The following is a 21,762-nucleotide window of genomic DNA, read 5'->3' on the forward strand; positions in this document are numbered from 1 at the left end:
CAAGAGATAGAGGTAACGTTTATAATTATACAACTTTTTTTTTCTTCAAAGTACAAACTTGGCTCTATTGTGGTTTTGCCAAATTTCTGCCTAATTGAGACTAAGTAAGGCAAACAGGAATGGTGGGAAGAGGGGAACAGAATTAGAAAATGATACAAACAAGATTGAGGAAACAGAGTTTGTAGAAGGTCACATAATGGAGTGACCATGAGTCAATGCTGTGATTATGGGAAACTGGATGAAGTTTGTTTTGGCCATCCCCCCAGTTCACATGGACTCTTATCAGCCTGTTGAGTGAAACACTGATCGCTGTTATGTAACAGATCCATACAAACAAACTTCATCCTGGATACGCCAACAACAACAAAATCTCACTACAAAATTCATGAATAATTTGGCTTTTATTTGAGCCATATGCACCAGTGTGGGTAAAATCAATCGACCCTATTCACAAATCAAAAACAAAACATTACAAAAGTTCAGAACAATTAATATCAAGCATTACTGCAAGTACAATAAAGCAAACAATGGTTAATCTTTAAAATCTATTATGAACGATAAAAAAATATAAAAAGTCAGACTTAATAAAAGGCCTTTTCAAATGGGCTTGGAATGCTAAACCAACCCTTCTCATTACTCGTGACTGAACCAGTGATACAGCTGCACTAAGGAAAAAAGAGTGAATTCCAGTCAATCAGAGACGTGTACAGATTGTGTGCTTGACGCTGTGATCTATCTGGCTCTTAGCTGATGAGGTCATGTTCAAGACAGTGCTTTGTGATAGACATCATGCAACACAAATATACTGGCAGTTTCCCAAGCAACGAGACCCTCACACAATCTCCCGGGTTTTCCGGATGGCACAGCACAACATCATACTGAAGATCATGCCGAAGATCTGTGCACACAGAGAAAAAATTCCTTCAATGAGACATACATGTGTACGTAACAGTGTTTTCAAAAAACATCATGATCAAATTATAATCATGGTACTAAGAAACATATACTTTTTCTCCATTTAAATCTGCAGTGTGTAATTTTACTATTCACATTACCAAAAGGAAATGCAAACACACACCTATTCAGAACTTTGGGGTCAGTATGATTTTTTAAAAATGTTTTTGAAAGAAATCTCTTTTGCTCACCAAGGCTGCATTTATTTGATCAAAAACACTGTAAAAAATGTGAAATCTTATTACAATTTAAAATAAGATTTTTTCTACTTAAATGTATTAAAATGTAATTTTTTCCTGTGGTGTTAAAGCTGAATTTATCATCATTAGTCCAGTCTTCAGTGTCAAACAATCCTTGAGAAATTATTATTATTATCTAAAGATAGTTAATATCTTTGCGGAAACCCGGATTCAAAACCCAGAAGTTCAAAAGAACAGCATTTTTAAAAAATACAAATAATTTATATATATATATATATATATATATATATATATATATATATATATATATATATATATATATATATATATATATATATATATATATATATATACAAAATAATGCATTTTTTATTTGATATAATATTAAAATCAAGCTGGTAAAGATATACACCACAGTTATAAATTGTAGATTTTCTAAGAGGACAAAATGCTGAACAAGTTTAAAAAAAATAAAACAACACAGAGAACTAAATAAAATTTACCATGATCACTCCAATGCCGATTCCAACTCCTCCAATAATATGAAGTTTGGAGTTGAAAACTTCATCGATGGCATCAGGGCAGCTCTGAACATAAAAAATTAGATTTGTAATAGGTGCAAAAGGTAGAATGGATTTATCATTTATTAAAGGGTTAGTTCACCCAAATATTACATTTCTCTCATTAATTACTCACCCTAATGTAGTTCGACACTCATAAGACCCCACGTTCATCTTCGGAACACAAATGAAGATATTTTTGTTGAAATCCGATGGCTCAGAAAGGCCTTCATTGACACCAATGTCATTTCCTCTCTCAAGACCCATAAAAGGAACTAAAGACGTTGTTACAAAGCCCATCTCACTACAGTGGCTCTACAATCATTTTATGAAGTGACGAGAATAGCAAAAAAACAAAATAACGACTTATATAGTGATGGGCCGAATTCAAAAACAAAGTTTCTGAGCCATTGGATTACAACAAAGATATCTTCATTTGTGTTCCGAAGATGAACGGAGGTCTTACGGTGGCAAACGACATGAGGGTGAGTAATTAACGACAGAATTTTCATTATTGGGTGAACTAACCCTTTAATGTTGTATATTTATCCTTGATATCTATCTTTACTTGAACTTCTTAAACCCTTCTCAATATTCTGAATGGTGACTACTATGCTTTGATGACCTCTTACTTGACCTTCTGCTGGCAGAGGAAAGTGTTTCACTGACTCATTCAAGCTGAGCCGCAAACAGGGTCCCTCAGGTTAGAAACATTTCCAGTGCATTAAATCTGAGCTAAGCTGCTGAAATGCACTCCACAATCATACTTGCTGCATAAAAGAATCTAAAACCTGTAGATGTGTCTACCAAAGTAGTAAATCTACCAATTTAAAATTAATTCAGTTTCGTGTCTAAGCTTTGGTAAATATCGTTGTTATTGTTAACAAATTATTAAACTCATTAACAATATCTAAATCCATGAGATCATTTAAAATTAGATGAATTTCAGGTTATAGGATGTCATGGGTCACTTAAAATGAGTGAAGTTATAATTTGCAGCTTTTCTTAACCTTATTAATAAACTAATTATAGAAAAATGTTGCCAGTAACCTACAAATTAACTGGTTCTATGCCTTTAGTTTGCCATTAAAACTGATAGATGGTAAGTCTTAAGAGATTCCATATTCTGTAATGCAAGCATAACCACACAGCAAAGAAAGGGTTAAGATCTAAACTATCAAGAGTGTAAACTTGACTCTCTCACACACATAGAGGCAGTGTGAGATCAAATGATCAGTTGGAGACAGTGTACCAGTTAGTTGTGCCAGAATATTCAACATTTTAAACAACAAAAAATAAATAAAATAACATCTAAACCATGACACAAGTGATTTTGATCATGTCTAATATACATCCAAAACAGGGGCGTTGCTAGTCATAAAGCTCTACCGGGGCACAGGCCCCTCATTATTTTTTTTTTTTTTGAAAGCAAAAAGTGTGCCACACAATGCACTATACACGGTGTCTTTTGCTTAACCCAATATTTGTACACTGAAACAAGTACTGGGGGATGTAAACATGTAGAGATATTAATAGGCCTATTTCTAAAAAATATTGATCTAAGTATTTTCTACATACTCAGTATTTCCCATAGGATTTAGTGAAACTGTGGGTGGACCTCTGTCCCTTTAGGGGGGGTTCGGGGGCATGCCCCCCTGGAGGAAAAGTTTTGTGCATTTTAATGTTAAATTCATTAATTTGGTGCACTTTAAGAGTTCAAAATTCAGAGCTCGAACGTATATTCACGTATATTCAGTGTGCAAATTGAGCAAAAAAAAGTCTAAACTTTTTTGACTTGAACCTCAACTTTAAAGGGACTCTTACACTCCATAATAGATATAATAATAATAATAATATAAATCCTATGAGAGTAATAGCAATATATTGTAAAATGAATGCACTGGAAATAAATGAGTGAGTTTTTATTTTAATGTAAACTGCATTTGAGCATTTATTTTGGTGGAAAATATGTTTACAAACGCTCATTACAAATCCAGTAAAATGCAGTAATGGACAACTGTGCAGATATGAAATTGCATTTTTACATTTTCAAAAAACATAATTTAGTACGTTTATAAATCCATTTACATTGTGTGTACACACGCACACACACACACACACACACACACACACACAATGGTTAGTTTAGGCGTAGATTTACGTGGAATCACACGGCGTAGACATACACGCGGATAGCTCAAAATGTGCACAGATAGCACGCCACTTGGCTTTAGGAAGTGGCATGTATGTTTACGCAAAGTCATGATGTCATGTCGCAAGATGCTAGATCTTATTTTGAAGCTTCTGTTTGAGGAAAAACTAACTAGCGAATGTTGAACGTATTAATCCGGATGTTGACAGCCAGCAGTTCAGCAGAAGAGGTGAAGAAAAGGGGCGTTCCAGTCTGCAAAAAACGGTAACCCCCACCAGCACGATGACGCCCATTTGTGGCCGCAGTTGGATGATATTGGTTAACTGAGATGCGGAGCTGATCGCGCACTTCTCTTTGTACAGCGCAAACAGACATTCTATTTGATGAGGACACAAAACCTTATCGAGCTCTGATATCAATTTGTGGCAGTCAGTGTTGATATTGTGGCAGAGCGCCACCGATAAATAAATGTATGTTAAACTCTGATACTTTACATTTTCAGCATACTGTATATGGAAATAATACAACTGAGGAGAACTTTCTTGCAGATTTGCATTCTTCTAACTTACATTGCACAATGATAATAATGACTAATTAAATATTTTTCAAGAATTTACAATTACAACATATCAAGAAACCAGTCATTTTATGACAACAACTAAAATTAAAGGGGTACTTCAGCGCTGGGAAGATGAATCTGTATTTAAACTGGCTCATCAATGCAGTAGAAATGTGAAATTATTTTTGAATTTCGTGTCTTCTAGACTGAGAAAAGACAGAAAATTTATTTTTGTCCCATGGGGATGAAAGACTACAATTCCCAGAATGCATCGCTGCCCTGTGAGGCCATTCCCAACGCCACCAACTTGATTACTGCGACTGAGTTAGAGAAGACACTACAATTAAAAACTGAACGTGCCTGTTCAATATAATGAGTGAGTCATCGCGCGAGTCTCACAGACAGCACTGAGCACTAACTGCACGAGTGATGAGAGCTGAGGTAATCGCGACTACACTCGCGGCATACATTCACAACGCGAGTTCAGTCTGGCGCGTTTCAGTTCATGCCTTTGCAAGCTTAACTTTCATAGAAATTAATTTGAGAAGTTAAAACACTTACATTGCTCACCATAGCTCCGTTTAAATTAGTGCCTGTAGCTGAGCTGAGCTCTCCCTGCAAGCTGAGTGTTATCTCCCATCCCCCATGCGCAGATTAAAAACATGCGGTAATGGCTCCCTCTGCTGGCTGTAGTCTTTAGCCTTTGGGGAAACATTCCTCCTATGATGCAAAAATCGTCAATTTGCATCATAGGAGGAATTTTTCCAGAAATAAAATGCATAAATCTCTTGTCTCAGGGGGATATGAGGGGGGAAAGCACAATCATTTGAATATACTCCAGGGTTTCTACTGATACAAAGCCATATGCTAATCGCTGAAGTAACCCTTTAAGAGCATAAATATTCTAAGAGAAAACCACTATATTTACACGATTTAACAGTTTATTTTAATAAATATCAAAAATGTAAAAGGTGTGCATCATAGCTGACACCTAGATAAACACTTTACATTATGTTTTTAATAACTAACTAGTGTGTGCACTGCAGTGTAGCCTACATTGTGTTTGTTTTCGGTTTTCTGTTAAACTGCGTTGATTTGGTTACGTTGCATACAGATCAAATCTAAATACATTGACAATGACAAGTATAAAAAATGTTAAAATTCAAGCTTGAGATTTTACTGGGGTACAGCAGATTTATACTGGGGCACGTGCCCCAGTAAAAGGGGTCTAGCAAGGCCCCTGAAAGCAATACAGTAAGAGAGTCATTGTGTCTGAAAACACCGTTCTCAGCCACATAGGTCAATGTCAAATGAGTGTGAAATTATCATTTGTCAAAATTGTGTAAGCCAGAAAATTTATATTAAGACCTTTTTATATTTTCATTAACCTTATTTTTAAACTAAATGACATAAAACAATGTTGTCAGTGCACTACAAATAAACTGGTTGTATGACTATTTTATTATTCAAATTGATAGAAAAAGAATGTCATATACACAATACACCAAGGATGACTTGAGGGCGAGGAAATCATGGGCTAATTTTCATTTTTGGGTGAACTAACCCTTTAATGCAGGCCAAAGCACACAGCAATGAAAAGGTTAAGCTCCAAACCATCAAGAGTGTAAAATTACTCTTGTATTTTAATTAATTGTATAATTTATTATTTAGAAGATATGAGACTCTTCCAGTTTCCCTTTTTGTCATTCCTTTAATCCCTCACCATGGCAACACTGTTCAAGATATCCAATTCCTGTAATCGCAAATCAATATACTGGCATTATGCTGAAAAAAGTTTGGTGTGAATCGTATCAAGCCCTTTGGAGTAGTTGTTAAAACAACTACAGAGTTTGTCAATTGTAGGTAAAACTAGCCGCTACTGAGCCCCTCCTACAATCCAAAAGTGCCCGTAAGGTTAAATAAAAAAAAGTAAAAAAAATAACCTTGGGAAAGCAATAGGGCCCTTTGCCCCTAGGGAGTGCGCCCTAATACAAAAAGCATGACTATGAATATATGACTATAAAAGCCGATTTAGATTATTAAAAATACTATAATAGTATACAAATACCACTGACAAATATTTAGACACTTTAATTTTGACTATTGCAGTACTCTTATCTGTAAATATGACTGTGTAAATACTAAAATGTGGTAATTTATGCATTTTTGTTTCTATATACATTTACGGTATTTTTATTTTTATTTATCCTTTTATTTCCGTATATCTAACATTTAGGCATTTTCATTTAGTTCTGCATTTTATACTTACATGGATTTGTCCAATTAATCAGTTAAAAACTAAGTTATCAGTTGTGTCTATATAGAAGTTATAATAAATTAGGATCTGTAAACTGTTACCTTTGTAATGAGAACATCAAGCCCCTCCTTTCTGGGGCAGGTTTCTTCAAGAACATCCGGGATGTTTCCTGACGGTCCACAGCAGTTCAGCTGAGAGATGAGGAACAGATGTCATCTCAAATGAGTAAGGCTTCAAAATCCACAAGCTAAGAATAATTAGTGTGCGAGGTGCCATCTGATGCATACAGCACATAAAAACAGCAAGCGCTTTCTGAGGATGTTTACATCTCCCAGGTTGTTATGATGAGCGCTACAGAAATAGCAGTTGGTGTTCACAAGTCGCAATTATGTGAAATATCTCTGAGAAATAAGGAGAAAGGGAAGATATCTTACCCCATGCTGGATGAGATGGAGGGTTTTTTTCAGAGCTTCCTGTTTGGTGTCTTGATAATTTTTGTATGTTTCTCTGTAGAAATTTGTTATATCTTCAGTAACCTATGGCCACAAAGATATTAACATAAATTTGGAGCACTGTCTGTGTGTTTGGGTATGCGTGCACTGAGCGTTTGGGACAGCCACCTTTGTCTGGTTGGAAAAGCCCCAAATTCCAGCAGCCACCTCAACCGCAAATATGACCAAAAGAAAGAAGAAGAACTACAGGAAAAACACATTCAAACATTAAAGTTGATCACCTCATAATAATACTAATTGATATTTGAGAAGAAAAGATGCACAATGTGGGAATTACCAATCCCAGCATGCACGGGGATTCCTGGATGGCACCGCAGCATCCAAAAAAACCCACAACCATCATCAGCGCACCGGCCGCAATTAAGATGTACACACCTACAAAACACACACTTCGCTTTTATCAGTTGATCTTCATATGCAGCAGGCATGTTAAAAGACAACTACTGACCTGTGTAGAAGACATAAGGCGAGTTCTCTCCTTCAAACAAGCTTTTAGTCTTGGGATCAAGCCTCAGCCAAAGTCCAATAGCCAAGACGCCTGTGCCTGCAATCTGCAATGAAACCAAAAAAGACATTCAGGTCAAAGACTTGTGAATAATTCAATCAATCAATCAATCAATCAATCATTCAACTTTATTTATATAGCGCTTTTACAATGACAATTGTTTCAAAGCAGCTTCACAGTGTTAAACAGGACAATATTGCAACAAAATTAGATTTGGCTGTACAGTCGTTCTGGAGAAAACAGTGATGTTATCAGCTTATTTTAATTTATCATGTAGTGATAATGTTGGCAGATCAGTATTATAGTTTATAAAATTAAATAAGACCTAATTAATTACTTTTATTTGTATATTTAGTTGAATAACTTGGATCATAATTTTAGTGAAATTCCAGGGTGAATCAGGGTAAATTAAAATGTAATTCACCCTGATTCACTCTGGCATTTCACTAAAAATTAAATGCCTACAGACTGACTAAAATACACACCAACAGCTCTATCAAAAGATTCCTTTAACAATATAAAGAAACAGCTCAAACACCACAAGTACTGTATGGTGCTAAATGATCTCAGAAAGGTTGTTGGCTTAAATCAAGGTGATTGAAAAGCCATCTGTTAACATTCCCATTCATTCGCCATGAGGATAATTACTGCCAAGGTAAAATTACATCCTGGCTGATTACCTAGTACCTTTCACTAGTAACTGTCCATTGCAAAAATGTAAGTAAAATTAAATTAAAATCAATTAAGAAATATACAATTTATAAAAAAATTATTACATAAATTATAAATTAAAAAAAGATTTATAGATGGCTTGCAAAAACAATCAAAATAAATAACATTGGAATTATTAAACATACTAAATGATAAACGTAATATATCAATTATAAAGTAAACAAAAATAAAACTAACAATCAAATATTTTGTATTCATATTTAGCTTGCAAAAATGTACATTTCTGTTAAAATGCATGGCTATTTTTATACTAGCAGGGTTGAACTGGCAGTATTAACCAGTCCAATCTTGCCCACTTTGCTTGATTCATCATAGAGGACAAAACAACAGAAACTGGAGGTGCAAAAATAATGTAATAATGTCTACCAGTTTACTAATGTGTACTAGCTTAGTAAAACTCAATAGCACAGACTATCCATCGTTTTATCTGATCTGAGATTGTACAGATCACACCAGCAAGCAAAATTTCATGACAGAATCCAAATAAAACTGGCAGAAGTTCTACCAATCTGTTAGACATGAGATGCGATATGAGTCAAAATCTGCTAATGGAGCAAGCGTTTTGAAAAGTGATTTTTCACTATTACTACAACAGGATTTGAATTTAAATGTTTTTAAATATAAACTATTTTTTAGCTAAAAGTACAGACAATAAAAACAACTTTGTGCATAAAAAATCCTTTCCTGGTAAAATATCTTACTTGATTTTCAAAAGATAACAAATTTGCGACAGCTAAAAGTAAAAATTTTAAGAAGCCAGACATGTCTCTGAGTAATATGCAATTTATTTAAGCCACAACACAAACATTATTCCGTAAAATAATGCTGCGTTCCAGATGATATTGGATGTGGGAATGTCCCAAATTAAATGTCTCACTTCAGACCCCGGTGAGTTCCAGGCAATCAGACATCACCTATTCTCATTCCGACATTGTTGACTGATCTTTCTTTCACAAGTTTGGCACTAGATGAACTGTTAAATTATTATTATTATTTTTATCTTGTGATAAGTACTTGTAGTCGTCCAATGTGACTCATATGCTGATGTAATATATATTTTAAACTTAAACAAGTGATTTTTATAAAATGTAGTTTGATCACCATCTTCAATAGCAATTATCACAGTTTGATCAAATGGTGTTTAATTTTCCAATAAAAGATTATTTTTTACATTTAATTACCCCTTAGCAGATCTTGTGTCATATACAGTGTGCATGTTTTTCAGTTGCTGTTTTTACTTCCTACTCAGGGCTACATTTACCTGTCACATAAAAAAAATAAAAAAAACTGCTTGCTTCCTTCTTTTACCAAAAAAATATTAGCAGTATTTTTAACTTGTGATCATTTTCAACATCTGTTCACTTGACCTAAAATGACTGCAGCTTAATAATGTCAGGCCAGCTTAAAATGCGTTCAAGGGCACCACAAATCATAAATCATTTCTAAAATAAATTATTGTATTTTAATGTCCACAGCAGACTGCTTTTGATGTTTTATGGGGCTTGACTTTTATTAAAAGTGTTATGACATACTGTGGGAGTTGCTGGTATGGTAATGCTTCAGAGACTTAGACGAAATCATTAAAGGTGCTGTATGTAATTTTTTCACTATACCAAAACATAAAAATACCATAATATGTTTGATATTCAGGAAACATGCTAAGTTCATATGTTTCTCTGAAAAACAATACTACAGCCAGTTATTCTACTTTGAAATGCGTGTTCCTTGTCCTTGTTTGTTTTTGTTTTGGTCTGTGTGATCCAACCCACTGACAATTTACCCAATAGTATTGACACCCCGTGTTGCCAATTGGCAGAAAACATTGTGGATCGTAGAACGTAGATTCTACCAGACCTAAACAGCCTCGGCATCCATGTAAAAATCTCTATGAATGGGAGCATATTAAAACGTGGATTAATCAACTCAATTTACAGTTTGTGTAAAGGCTGCTGTGTGAAATGTGTTCTGACTGAAAAATTACATCAGCGATGACCTACAGCCAATGAGAGCGTGAGATACAGGGCAGCGGGAGGTTCAGGGAGGAGTTATAGACCAGAATATCAGTATTTTAATATATTTACAATTCTATCAGAACAGAAACAAAGCCCAAACATTTGCACATCCAGCCGCAGCAGCAGCACATTTTTTTCTTTTTCTCCACAAATAAGGGCACATACAATTTAAAGCAAACGTTGTGCAGTTTTTCATTTTTAATAACAATTGCAAGTCTCGCGTGAGAACTTCGGTCTGACGCACATGTGGTCTCGTGTTGTTTACTTGTCACATCACACGTGTAGTTGGGAAACGTAGTTTGCGCACCAGAGAGAGAGAGAGAGTTGTCAGCGATTCTTCCTCTTGTTCAGTCATGCAGTGTGAACTCCTCTGTTGCCAAACCATCGGTCAGTGTGAACACAGCAGTGACTGAATGATACCCCAGATAGTCATGCAGTGTGAAAAGAGCAGTGACCCGACGAGATTGAAAATCGTACTGTCTGAACTAGGCTTAATCTAGCACCCGGAAAGCGTACCACCCACAGGGGCGGCCATTGCTAACCAAGCCATCACCTGCTGTTAGCATCCCATTGACTCCCATTCATTTTTGCGTCACTTTGACAGTGATAACTTTACATCTAAGGCGTTTATGGATTCCATATGTCCATTGTTTATTTCTAAAGAAACACGACAATGTATAAAAGGCTCCATTACCTTAGCTTACACTATCGCCCTGTAGAAGCTGTTTTTGTTATAATAGGCTAACGATTGCGTCATAACCAACGTGACTCTGTCGCACAGTTGAGAAATTACCGTACAGACAGGAGGAGACGCTCGCAGGCAATGGGGGACGTGGAGACAAAGTCCGATAAAGTCAAGGGAGAAGAATGGGGAGAAGCCCATAGTGAGCCAAAAGCAACGGGACAAAACATTTAAACAATGTGATTCAGATTTCACTTTGTCGCTGTGTCCATTTCTTTTACTGTCTATGATCTGCATTCAAGGGGAGGGCTTAACGTTCTTAATCTGGCAACCCGAGTGAGCATCAAGTCTGAGGAGGATGGGGGCCAAAAAAACAACCCTCTCCAATATTCTGAATTTGAACTGCAGTACCCATTTCATCCACTAGCTTTCAATATTACTTAGTGCACCGTTAAAGGTGTCATGAACTGTTTTTTTAATTTTTTTATACTGTTGTCTGAGGTCAACTAATGATGTGTCGTGTGGTTTTTACATTCAAAAACATCATAACTAGTAAAAGTAATTTTATTACTTTTTTATTGCTATTTTCTACACTGGTTTTGAGGCTCTCTCCAAAACGCTGGGTTTTGATGGGCGTGCCGCACTGGAGACTTGGAAGTAAACGCCCACGGCTAGGATTGGATAAGATTTGCATATTAAATGAGCTTAAGCTCCCCTTTCTGTTCAGGGAGAGGAGAGATAGAGGGAGAAGTGGCAACCGGAATGATTCTCTCGATCACAGGGCTCGTAAACGTCTTTATCAACAAACACAATGATTTATTTGTAATTCACCCGCGATTGATTGGACTATTATTTTTATATTACACATAGCCCGCAAGAACGGGCGATATAAGCGAGAACCGCACGCACACATACACGTGCGTGCACGCGCCACCCTTCAGATGTCAACTTGAGAGAGAGAATAGCAGAACAAGAACGGAATATAATGAGATTCATCGGCCTGCCGGGCTTTGCGAGCCCTGGCCCATACGTGTCTGAGTCCAGCGTGCTAAAGGTATGTTCAGTTAGACATGAACAGATAAGCAAAACAATCTATAACAATGCAATACTATCACATATAAAAACACGTTTTACTCACATAAGTGTGTTGCACCATTCCTGTCAGATCCAAATCCAGCATCAACTAGAGATTTGTTTACAAACGATTCCGCAGTGAACTGAAGTGAACATGTCTTCCCCACGTGAGCTGGAACTTCATTAAAAATAAAGTTTAACCACACATTCCTAATATTAGGATCCGAAGGAAGCTTATGCAGTGACTGTGTTCTTCCACAAACAGGAATAGCGCAACATCTTGCTATCTTCCTCTGCATGTTTATTAATATTATCCAGCAAGGATACTGGATTAGACGCACTGTAGAGGCGGTTTTTCGTCGTGCAATGATGTAAGTATGAAGCATAGGACCGTTTGCTTAGCCTGATGTCTAAAACAGCTTTTCTTTGACTAAGGCCGGGGACACACTGCAAACGTGTCGTGAGCGTCTCGGCTGCATGGCGTGTCCGTTTTTAGTTAGGCTCCCATGTTAACCGGTTAGAGCTTGCATACTGCCTGCGTCCCACGCGCAGTTCGAGCCGCGTGGAAAACCTGTGCTTCAAATAGAAGAGACGCCTTTTATTCACGCGACATGCAAGCATGTTGGAAGCGTTTCCAGGCAAAATAGAATATGAAAAGATGTTTATATGCCATTTTGACACGAATAAATGACATTTTCATGTTTGAAAGTCTGTAGGATAACATAAATGCAGATATAGGCCTAATTGTAATAATAAAAAACAAATTAATTATCGATTTTGAAATATTAAACCTGTCAATACATAACGAAATATTATGTAGCCTATTTTGCCGGCAATACCATAGATATGTACGGTCAATAGGCTAATGCTGACGTTGTCTTTGCTGTATCAATAGGCAATATATTTATATTTAACATTAAGTATAGGGCTTCCCTGTACATTAATAGCAGCAGCAGCGCCACATCAGACACGCTTCTGGTGTGCAAAGACAGAGAAAACGCCACGCAGCCGCCTCGCGGATGACACGCAACAGAAACGCCACGCTTGCAATGTGTCTCCGGCCTAACAATGAAGTTTTCAGCTCTGAAACTTAGAGGATATTCTTAAATTACCATGACCTTTTATATGTCAAAAGCTCAAGGGAAAGTTGATTTCTCAATTCATCACCCCTTTAAGAAAAGTAGTAACAATGACAAGCAACTGTTGGGATTTTGGTTAGCAAGTAGAGAGTATACACAAAGAGAGTGCTGAATGAAGCTAACATCATTGTGAACGAGATATTCGAATTACTGCCATCTGGCTGTTGGTATTGTGTTCTGCGAAGCATGAAAAACAGGTTTTTTTGTATCCCCCAAGCAATAACATATTAAAATTCTTCTTCTAGTATTGATTATTATTATTTATTTGTTTTAAATGTCTGTTTGAATATGCTACAAACTTACTCTTCCTACGGGCATAAAAAAACTTAGTACTACTACTACTTATACTACTACAACATACTACATACTACTACTAATACTGCTTTTAAAAATATGCTGCCTGTTGTGAAATATCACAGACGTTTGCCATGTTCCTATCATGTGACTTATTTTTATCTCTAGTCCTGCTCACTAAGATTAATCTAATGGTTTCATGTTTCAGAGTTCATGTCCTACTCTTTTGGTTTATTTTCTTTGCCCCAGATCTTTTGTTCGAAAGACTATCTGTTCCAAATCTCCAGGCCAACGCTTAGCTAAACACCCTTAAAGCAACCCCACTTCACTCTAACCCCTTTCCACACACAAACTGTACATAAAAACACAACACTAACTTTCACAAATAAATGCTGCTGCTTTTTTTACACAACCACACACAAATATGAAAGTGCACCTACCCAGAACACAGAGTTCAAGATAAACATGGCGTATTTTATACATTTTGGACATCCATCAACCCCCATTTTGATTCTTTCCAAGCTGAACAGGGCAACAGACTGTTAGCAGTGTCTATGTGTCCACCTGCACAAGCTTCTAAGGACTTTGCAAACAGACGTGTTGTTTGTCCGTTGCACACTTCCTCCCTTTGTTTGACAAAACTGAAACTGAAAAATGTCTGTGTTGTGCAATACACCATGCATCGGTGGGAGGAGCTTACAGGTAGTATGTGAGTGTGTGTGTTGTGCTCTCAGTACTTCCAGGTGTCAGTTACCACTGCATTCAGTTCTAAGTTTTCTTGGGTGATATTTCACCCCAAAAACAAAATAAATGTTTTTTTTAATTTTTATTATTATTAAAAAAGAAGCCTATTTTTTTTTACTGTGAATTTTAAATAACCATTGCCAATATTTTTTTAATAATAATTCTGAATAAAAATTACCTTAAATTAAATTAAGTACAAATGATACTACAAACCCAATTTCAGAAAAGTTGGGAAGCTCTCATAAAATCCAAACTGGGCCAATTAATATGTTATCTATGTTCTATTGTGAATAAAATTATAAGTTTATGAGATTTGTAAATTATTGTATTCCTTTTTTATTCACAATTTGTAGCGTGTACAAAAAAAAGGAAAGTACACATAATGGTATATTTCCATTGTACTAAAATGCATTCATTTTCAATGGGTATATATGCGGCTGAAACAGGTAGCCAGTGCCTCCCAAATTTTTCAACATTAACATTTGAATATAACATTATAGTCATTATGGCCTTTAGAAAAATGTTTTTTTGAGGAGGTGGGGTAGTGCACTACAGGCCCCTGTGGTGTGGCCTAAGCTTTTGTCTTTAATGGCATTTTTTTTCCTTACATTACTTTTACTTTTATACTTTAAGTAGTTTTGAAACCAGTACTTTTACACTTTTAATTAAGTAAAAACCTTGAGTTGATACTTCAACTTCTACAGAAGTATTTTTAAACCCTAGTATCTATACTTCCACTTGAGTAATGAATGCGAGTACTTTTGACACCTCTGGTTATTGAGTGCACTCAATGTACACTCAACGGCCAGAGACGCAGCTGAATCATCCATCCATCTTCCAAAACGCTGGTCCAATGTCGCTACAGCATAATATTATATTTATAATAGTATAAATTCATTTTTGAATTGATTGTTAAAATGTTTAATTAAGGTTTATACATGCTAGTTTCCAGAATTCAAGATAAATATTTTCATTACCCCTGGAGCTTAGACTTGCTATATACCTGCTGCTCCGAGTCATTAATGTGAATAAAAAAAAACATAACTTATTTTTCAACATTTTATTTTTGCATTTGATCATTACATTTCTGTACTAATTCTACATGTTAAATAAACCTATTGTACCTGAAAAACAAAATTTGTTTAATTATTATTGTTATATTGTATTTGTCCTATCGTTTGTAATTTGCTTATTTTTTATCTTATTTTTAATAACAAATGAGATAAAAACACAAATTAACCATATTGAGATAAATATGTAGTTATCATGAAATAAGAATTTAGTCATATCACCCACTGTAGAGGTGTTAAATAATGCAGATATTAAGTAATATTTACATAGAGCAACAAATGCAGTTTACAGTGAGTTTGTCCATGAGATTATCATACTCTATAAATAGGCCCGCAGATTAAAGACAATCTAGGGCGCGTGCTCACATAAACCCTCGGGGCTGGATACACACACGCACACACCATACGGCTCAGGGTTCACAAACGTTGAAGAATTAGTGACTCATTTAGTGAATGGTTCACTTCAATGAACCCATCACTACATTAAGGGTGATTTTGTTTTAGGGCAGGGTAGGTGATTTGTTCCAAAAACATTTTTGTTATGCTGGTTGAAAATCTCTGCACATCCTGAAAGCAATCACTAAATTAAGTGGTCTAAATCTATATCGTCAGTGGAAGTAGTTAATTTTTTTCCCCCGGTGACCGGTCCCAGTATAGCCGCCCCTCTGTGTTTTCTAATGGACGCGAGGCAAACTAAATAATAAAATTACACTTCAAATATTTCCCCCCCAAAGTTAGTTTATGTCATTGAAGGCAGTTATCATCACGATGATTTCATTTCAAGTGTTCGTTTTTAAAATAAGTTTAGTTTTAGTTAGTTATCTGATGCTTTAAAAACAGGGGGTGTGACGTCATGATTGACAGCTGAGACTGACGGCTTCTCTGAGTGAAGTTGTCACTGAGGCACTAACGGACTTTTTTCAGAATTTTTGGGAGCAGATTGGAGCTTTAGCTTTAATTTCTACATTTCCATAACTGTTTATTTCACACCAACATAATTAATTGTTCTGCATCTGCGAGAGTGTGGGCGGGCTTTTGATTTCGCAGCTGTCCTTCCTGCTCTACTTCCTGCGCTCTACTGCGCAACTCCGGTCCCGAAATCGCTACTGCGCAGACTCGGTCCCAAGATGTCAGCGCCGTGCACTCCCGCCTGAAAGCTTCAAATATGGCAAGCGGAAACGGATGATGTCGAGTCGTCCATATTTTTTTACGGTCTATGATATAAATAAATAAATAATTAACAGTGTGTCTGACAGTTGTCTTTGTGCTAGTAAAGTCAGACAGAGAAAGATAAATATTATATTGTATACCCAGGCAATGAACAAATTATCTGCTATAAGTTATTGGCTCATGATTGCTAGCACTATTAAGTACTGATTAATGAAGCTTCAGGTAACGAACCTTTTGGTGAAGCAATGGGCTGCGAGGTCTCAGTGGTTTAGGAAGCCTCATTTTGCCATTACCAGTAGCAAAACCTATCAACGTCAACCTGCAGCAGTCAGGTGATACAGGTCAGTGCTGTTTAAGTTGTTTACATTATTATTATTATTATTATTGTAGTAATGTGTGTGCTTTGAGACGTTAGTTTAACCGGCGTCTTCTTGTGATACTTTGCAAACTCTGTGTGCATTCATGCAACTTGCTATTAGCCGCTCTGAAAATTGCCTACCCTATCTTTAATGTGAATAGGCAACTATTTGTAGGTCTGCTTCCCCATAACATGTGGAACACCGTGAAAACATCAAAACTTTGATCTGTTTGCAGGACTCCAGAGTGAGAGTAAATAGTCTCTCTTTGCATCCATTTTTATACTGGTGCAAAATTATAAAACATTTTTTAGATGTGAATACAAAAAAGCTCCAATCTTTTTGATTATGTATGAAATTATTAAAAAAATAGATTATGAAACAGGATGTTTAAACGGGCATACCCGATTAAACATTAAAGTGCAGCAGTCACACAAAAATTGGATTTAGGCCCAATCAATACTCCATGAGAGTAACGTTACACGGTACTCTCGGAGTGAGTGTGTATATATATATATATATATATATATATATATATATATATATATATATATATATATACATATACATATGAGAGAGAGAGAGAGAGAGAGAGAGAGAGAGAGAGAGAGAGAGAGAGAGAGAGAGAGAGAGAGAGAGAGAGAGAGAGAGAGAGAGAGAGAGAAAATAGACTAAGAAATAAGATTTTTATGCAAATTCGAACAGCTCGATCAGAAACGCTCGGCGAATCGATTCGAAAGAGCCATTACAAGGAATCAGTTCAAATGAACGATGTTCACGAATCGGACAGTACCAGCAAGAATGCACCTGTATAGCCGTGAGAGAGAACAGCTGACACACGAACAGAGAGGAGTCAAAGGAAACACTCAAAATTCAGCGCTTGTCCCGCTACACACACACACACACACACACACACACTGAATCTCTCACAAACACGCAGTATTTTAACTGCACTACCATGGTCCTGAAATTAGAGCTGAAAATCTTACAATTAGGTCAGCCAAATGGGTGCAATCTCGTTGCATGGATTCACACGGACATTTCTACGTCATTAATTACAGTCTAAACTAACTAGGAATCTAAAAGGTAGGCTACGCTGTGCACACGCATTTATCACTGAATATTTAAGGGAAAACCGCGAGTTATAATAAAACAACGTCCCGCACGCAAGCCAACCTCTGCACACATTAATCATTAAACGCACGCTCGCTCACTCACCCAGAATATGAAATTGAAGGCGAACATCAGATACTTGACGCACATTTCTCCCCCGGTCAACGCCGCCATCACAGCAGTCCGTCCTCACACAATACTGAATGAAAGAGTAAAGATCACGCGAGCAGCGTCCGTGTCCCAGTGTCTCGCAGGCGGCTCGCGCGTGCGGCTGTGTGACTTTAAGTGCGCGTAGGGACTGAGTGAATGGAGCGCGCGCACGAACAACTCAGGACAGACACAAACTCACGGTCTCATTCCTCCTGTCAAGGATCAACTTTGCAATCGTTTGCTGTATGGCAAAATCGAACGTGCCAAAGGTCAACCACTTTTTGCATCGACCCAGTTGCTATTTTTGGAGGGAAATGGAAGATCGTACATACGCTTTATTTAATTATGCTCGTTGGGGTTTATCTCTTTTTTTTTATCGCAGCATCCCCGCGGTCCTTATTCTTTGCGAATTACGTCATGATGGAATGACGTCACCCAGTCAGAGCAGAGCCCAGAGGTTCTTCCACTGATCATTGATTTGTTCTCAGGCATTTTAGAGTTGCATAACATATCATGTGAACGTTCATGTCTTATCTTAACATATGCGGGTGTTAATAGGACCTGCTCCCTTTGTGTAAGTGAAATATTATAAAATATTTTTTTTATAATTAATTTAATTCTATACGGAAAAACAGTTCTCTTTCAGTATAAAATTATTCTGAAATGATCTTTAAAAAATAAAAATAAAAACATTACAAAATAGCATTACAGCAACATTTCAGATTAGATCCTGCATATTCTTCACCTATTCTTCTCAACGCAGAAACCGGCTAATTATAGTAAAAATAAGAAAAGTGACAAATTTTATATATATATATATAGCCTATTTATAATTGTAATAATATTTAACCACCATGAACGTTTAAATTATGTTTTATTTACAAAGTTAGGAAGGAACATGTTTAAATTGCCTGTACAAGAGGAGTCCTACACACAGCTGACTCGTCTATGTTCCTCTGCATCCCTCCGCCACCCCGTCTCCTCACACTCGCTTGATTACTGAGATACACAGGGAGTACTCTGGGTTTGGGCCAAATTCTGAGCTTGGAGCCCAAAATAGTAAATACACATACTTTTTTACTGATAATTTGTAAGTGTGAACCGCGTGAAATTTCTCATTGGGCCACAGACTGCAGCTTAGTCAGAAAGGTAAGTGCATAAATAACCCTGAGAAATATATTTCTTAGTTTATGCACATAAATTCTGGCTTTAATATAGCCTAAGGATACAATTCTAATATGTGGCGCACCAGCAGCTTTCATTAACTCAATTCCCACACACATGAATTCATAATAAAGTGTTGCATCAGTAAAATTGCATGCATCCACACACATCTGTGTATCTGATGGAGTAAGATAAGTATAATGCCTTTGAGCTTTTTATTTATGTAAAAAACACAAGCATCCATTCACTTTGTATTTTGCCACAAATTCAACCTTTCACTTGGGTTAAGCTAGCAAAATTACACAGATACCTGCATGGCCAAGTTTCATGATATAGGCTACTAAATAAAGTAAAAAAATAAATGAAAATAAAAACTGTTGCATTGGCAAAATAACAAAACTTGGGTTCACAAGTAAATCAAACTTTTGTTTTTGTTTCTGAAGTTTCCAATTCAGTCCATTTTATTAGCTTCTTGTTCTGCTTATATGGTATTTGTTTACCTTAGTTTGACTTTTTCAGCACTGTGTTGGGTTGCCACTTAAAGGATTAGTTCACCCAAAAATGAAATTTATATCATTAATGACTCACCCTAATGTCGTTCCACACCCGTAAGACATCCGTTCATCATCGGAACACAGTTTAAGATATTTAATATTTAGTCCAAGAGCATATGTTAATTAGAATCTCTTGAAGCATTCATTCATTGATTCATTTGATTCAAATCACGTGACATTGGCGATCCGAATCATGAATCAATGCGCTGATTCATAACCGTTTGAATCTTTATTTGAGGTTTGAAAACAAACGCGGAAGAGAAGACAATGCTGAATAAAGTCGTAGTTTTTGTTATTTTTGGACCAAAATGTATTTTCGATGCTTCAAGAGATTCTAATCAACTAACTGATGGCACATATGGACTACTTTGATTATGTTTTTATTCCCTTTCTGGACATGGACAGTATAGTGTGCATACGCTTAAATACGCTGTCGGACTAAATATTAATATAACATATCTTAAACTGTGTTCTGAAGATGAACGGAGTTCTTACGTGGGGAAAGACATTAGCTAACCCTAATGTCAAATGTAATGTACATTGTGGGTCCTGAAGCAATGTTGTTTTCTCCATGTTTTTGGCAGCGAATTAGGGGTCAATAAAGAAAGGTAGCCGGAAAGGAACAGTATATTAATGATGCATGGAGTTCATGTTAACATGCTCTGAATATGCTGTTGTTCGTGAGGTTTTTCCAACAGTTAATCCATCAGTGTCAGAGACGAGTTATATCGTAGAGGCTGTGAACTCGCTGCATGCTGCGGCTTGTGTGCGTGTGTGTGCTGTTTGGCTTGGCACTAATGTCCTCTGTTGGTTTGTCTTATCTGTCTTCACTGCCAGACTAATCCTTCAGTTTTTCTAATGCCCAGACTTCCTCCTATTGTCCACTCTTAATGAGTTTGAAAACGGAAATCACACCATCCCTCCCTCTTTCGTTCTTATAAAACGGTTGTTCCCATCTAGACTGGGTTCCAGTCATGTCTTCAAAATTGTGAGACACTGGGAAGGTTAGACATTGAACAGCAAAGCGCTTCAGAGAACCTGTTGCTGGGAGCCTACAGCTGGGTAGAGGTCAGAGGTCAAAGGTAACAGGTGCTAATGAATATAAATATTTTTCCTGAATATTTGTTACAATGTGTCTGATTATTGCAAATCCTTGTATAAGCGAGTCTGAAACAGTTTATATTGTGTTTTAAGGTAATGTTTTATGCATGCATGTTTATGAATAGGCTATTACACTATTTTTCCCCCCATTCTAAGTTAATGCTTAAGAATAATAGCATTCTTTCTGTGCCATCTATGTGGACTTGTCTAAAACTCTCTGACAGATTTGTAGGGGCTCAGAGATGACTGCTTTGTTTCTCACTTCCAGCTGAACTTATGCCACTATTTGTCCATTAAATGTAACCCTCATGTGCTCACTATTGTTGATGGACAGTTTAAAAAAGGGGTATTGTAATGCATTACCTACTGTGTGCTTTCTATGGTGGTTGAGGACATGTCTTTCATGATTTCTTCTTTTTCTTTGATCAGATGGAGCCGTGCAGTTGGAAAGGATGGAGCAGAATCCTTTGGGTTATCGTCTTAAATGTTTCAGGTTAGAGTTGAGCATTTTTGTGTGCGATTGTACCTGTTAGCATTTCCTCCTGTATGTTGGTTTGATTTTTTTTTAAAATAAATTAATACATTTATCCAACAAGGATGCATTAAATAGATCAAAAGTAACAGTTAAGACTTCATGGTTTCAGTAAAATAAAATTAACCAAAATACTGTTTAAAAAGAAATGTTTCATGAACAGTAAATCAGCATAT

The 21,762-nt window shown here is 36.5% G+C and overlaps 2 protein-coding genes across 3 annotated transcripts in view; one reads left to right on the forward strand and one right to left on the reverse strand.

The window, feature by feature from the left end:
• Positions 1-382: 382 nt before the first annotated feature.
• On the reverse strand, positions 383-18,627 carry cd9a (CD9 molecule a). Of its 2 annotated transcripts, none has more exons than XM_067420036.1 (8): positions 18,191-18,627; positions 7,643-7,745; positions 7,472-7,569; positions 7,303-7,377; positions 7,117-7,218; positions 6,784-6,873; positions 1,658-1,741; positions 383-898 (listed from the first exon to the last, which is right to left on the reverse strand). In XM_067420036.1, exons 1-8 carry the CDS (start codon positions 18,257-18,259, stop codon positions 833-835), a joined length of 687 nt encoding a protein of 228 aa, XP_067276137.1. In that variant the 5' UTR covers positions 18,260-18,627; the 3' UTR covers positions 383-832. The 2 variants fall into 2 exon arrangements, with proteins under 2 accessions (XP_067276137.1, XP_067276138.1); XM_067420037.1 differs by lacking the exon at positions 18,191-18,627 and adding an exon at positions 14,073-14,273.
• A 2,286-nt stretch (positions 18,628-20,913) lies between these two features.
• Positions 20,914-21,762, forward strand: part of vwf (von Willebrand factor) — a 52,075-nt gene continuing 51,226 nt past the window's right edge. The window contains exons 1-2 of the mRNA XM_067420038.1: positions 20,914-21,035; positions 21,484-21,547. Coding sequence (XP_067276139.1) covers positions 21,484-21,547 — 64 coding nt within the window. The 5' untranslated portion in view covers positions 20,914-21,035. The remainder of the gene's footprint in view (positions 21,036-21,483; positions 21,548-21,762) is intronic.

Source organism: Pseudorasbora parva, chromosome 16 (assembly GCF_024679245.1).
Source record: "Pseudorasbora parva isolate DD20220531a chromosome 16, ASM2467924v1, whole genome shotgun sequence".
NCBI lineage: Eukaryota > Metazoa > Chordata > Actinopteri > Cypriniformes > Gobionidae > Pseudorasbora > Pseudorasbora parva.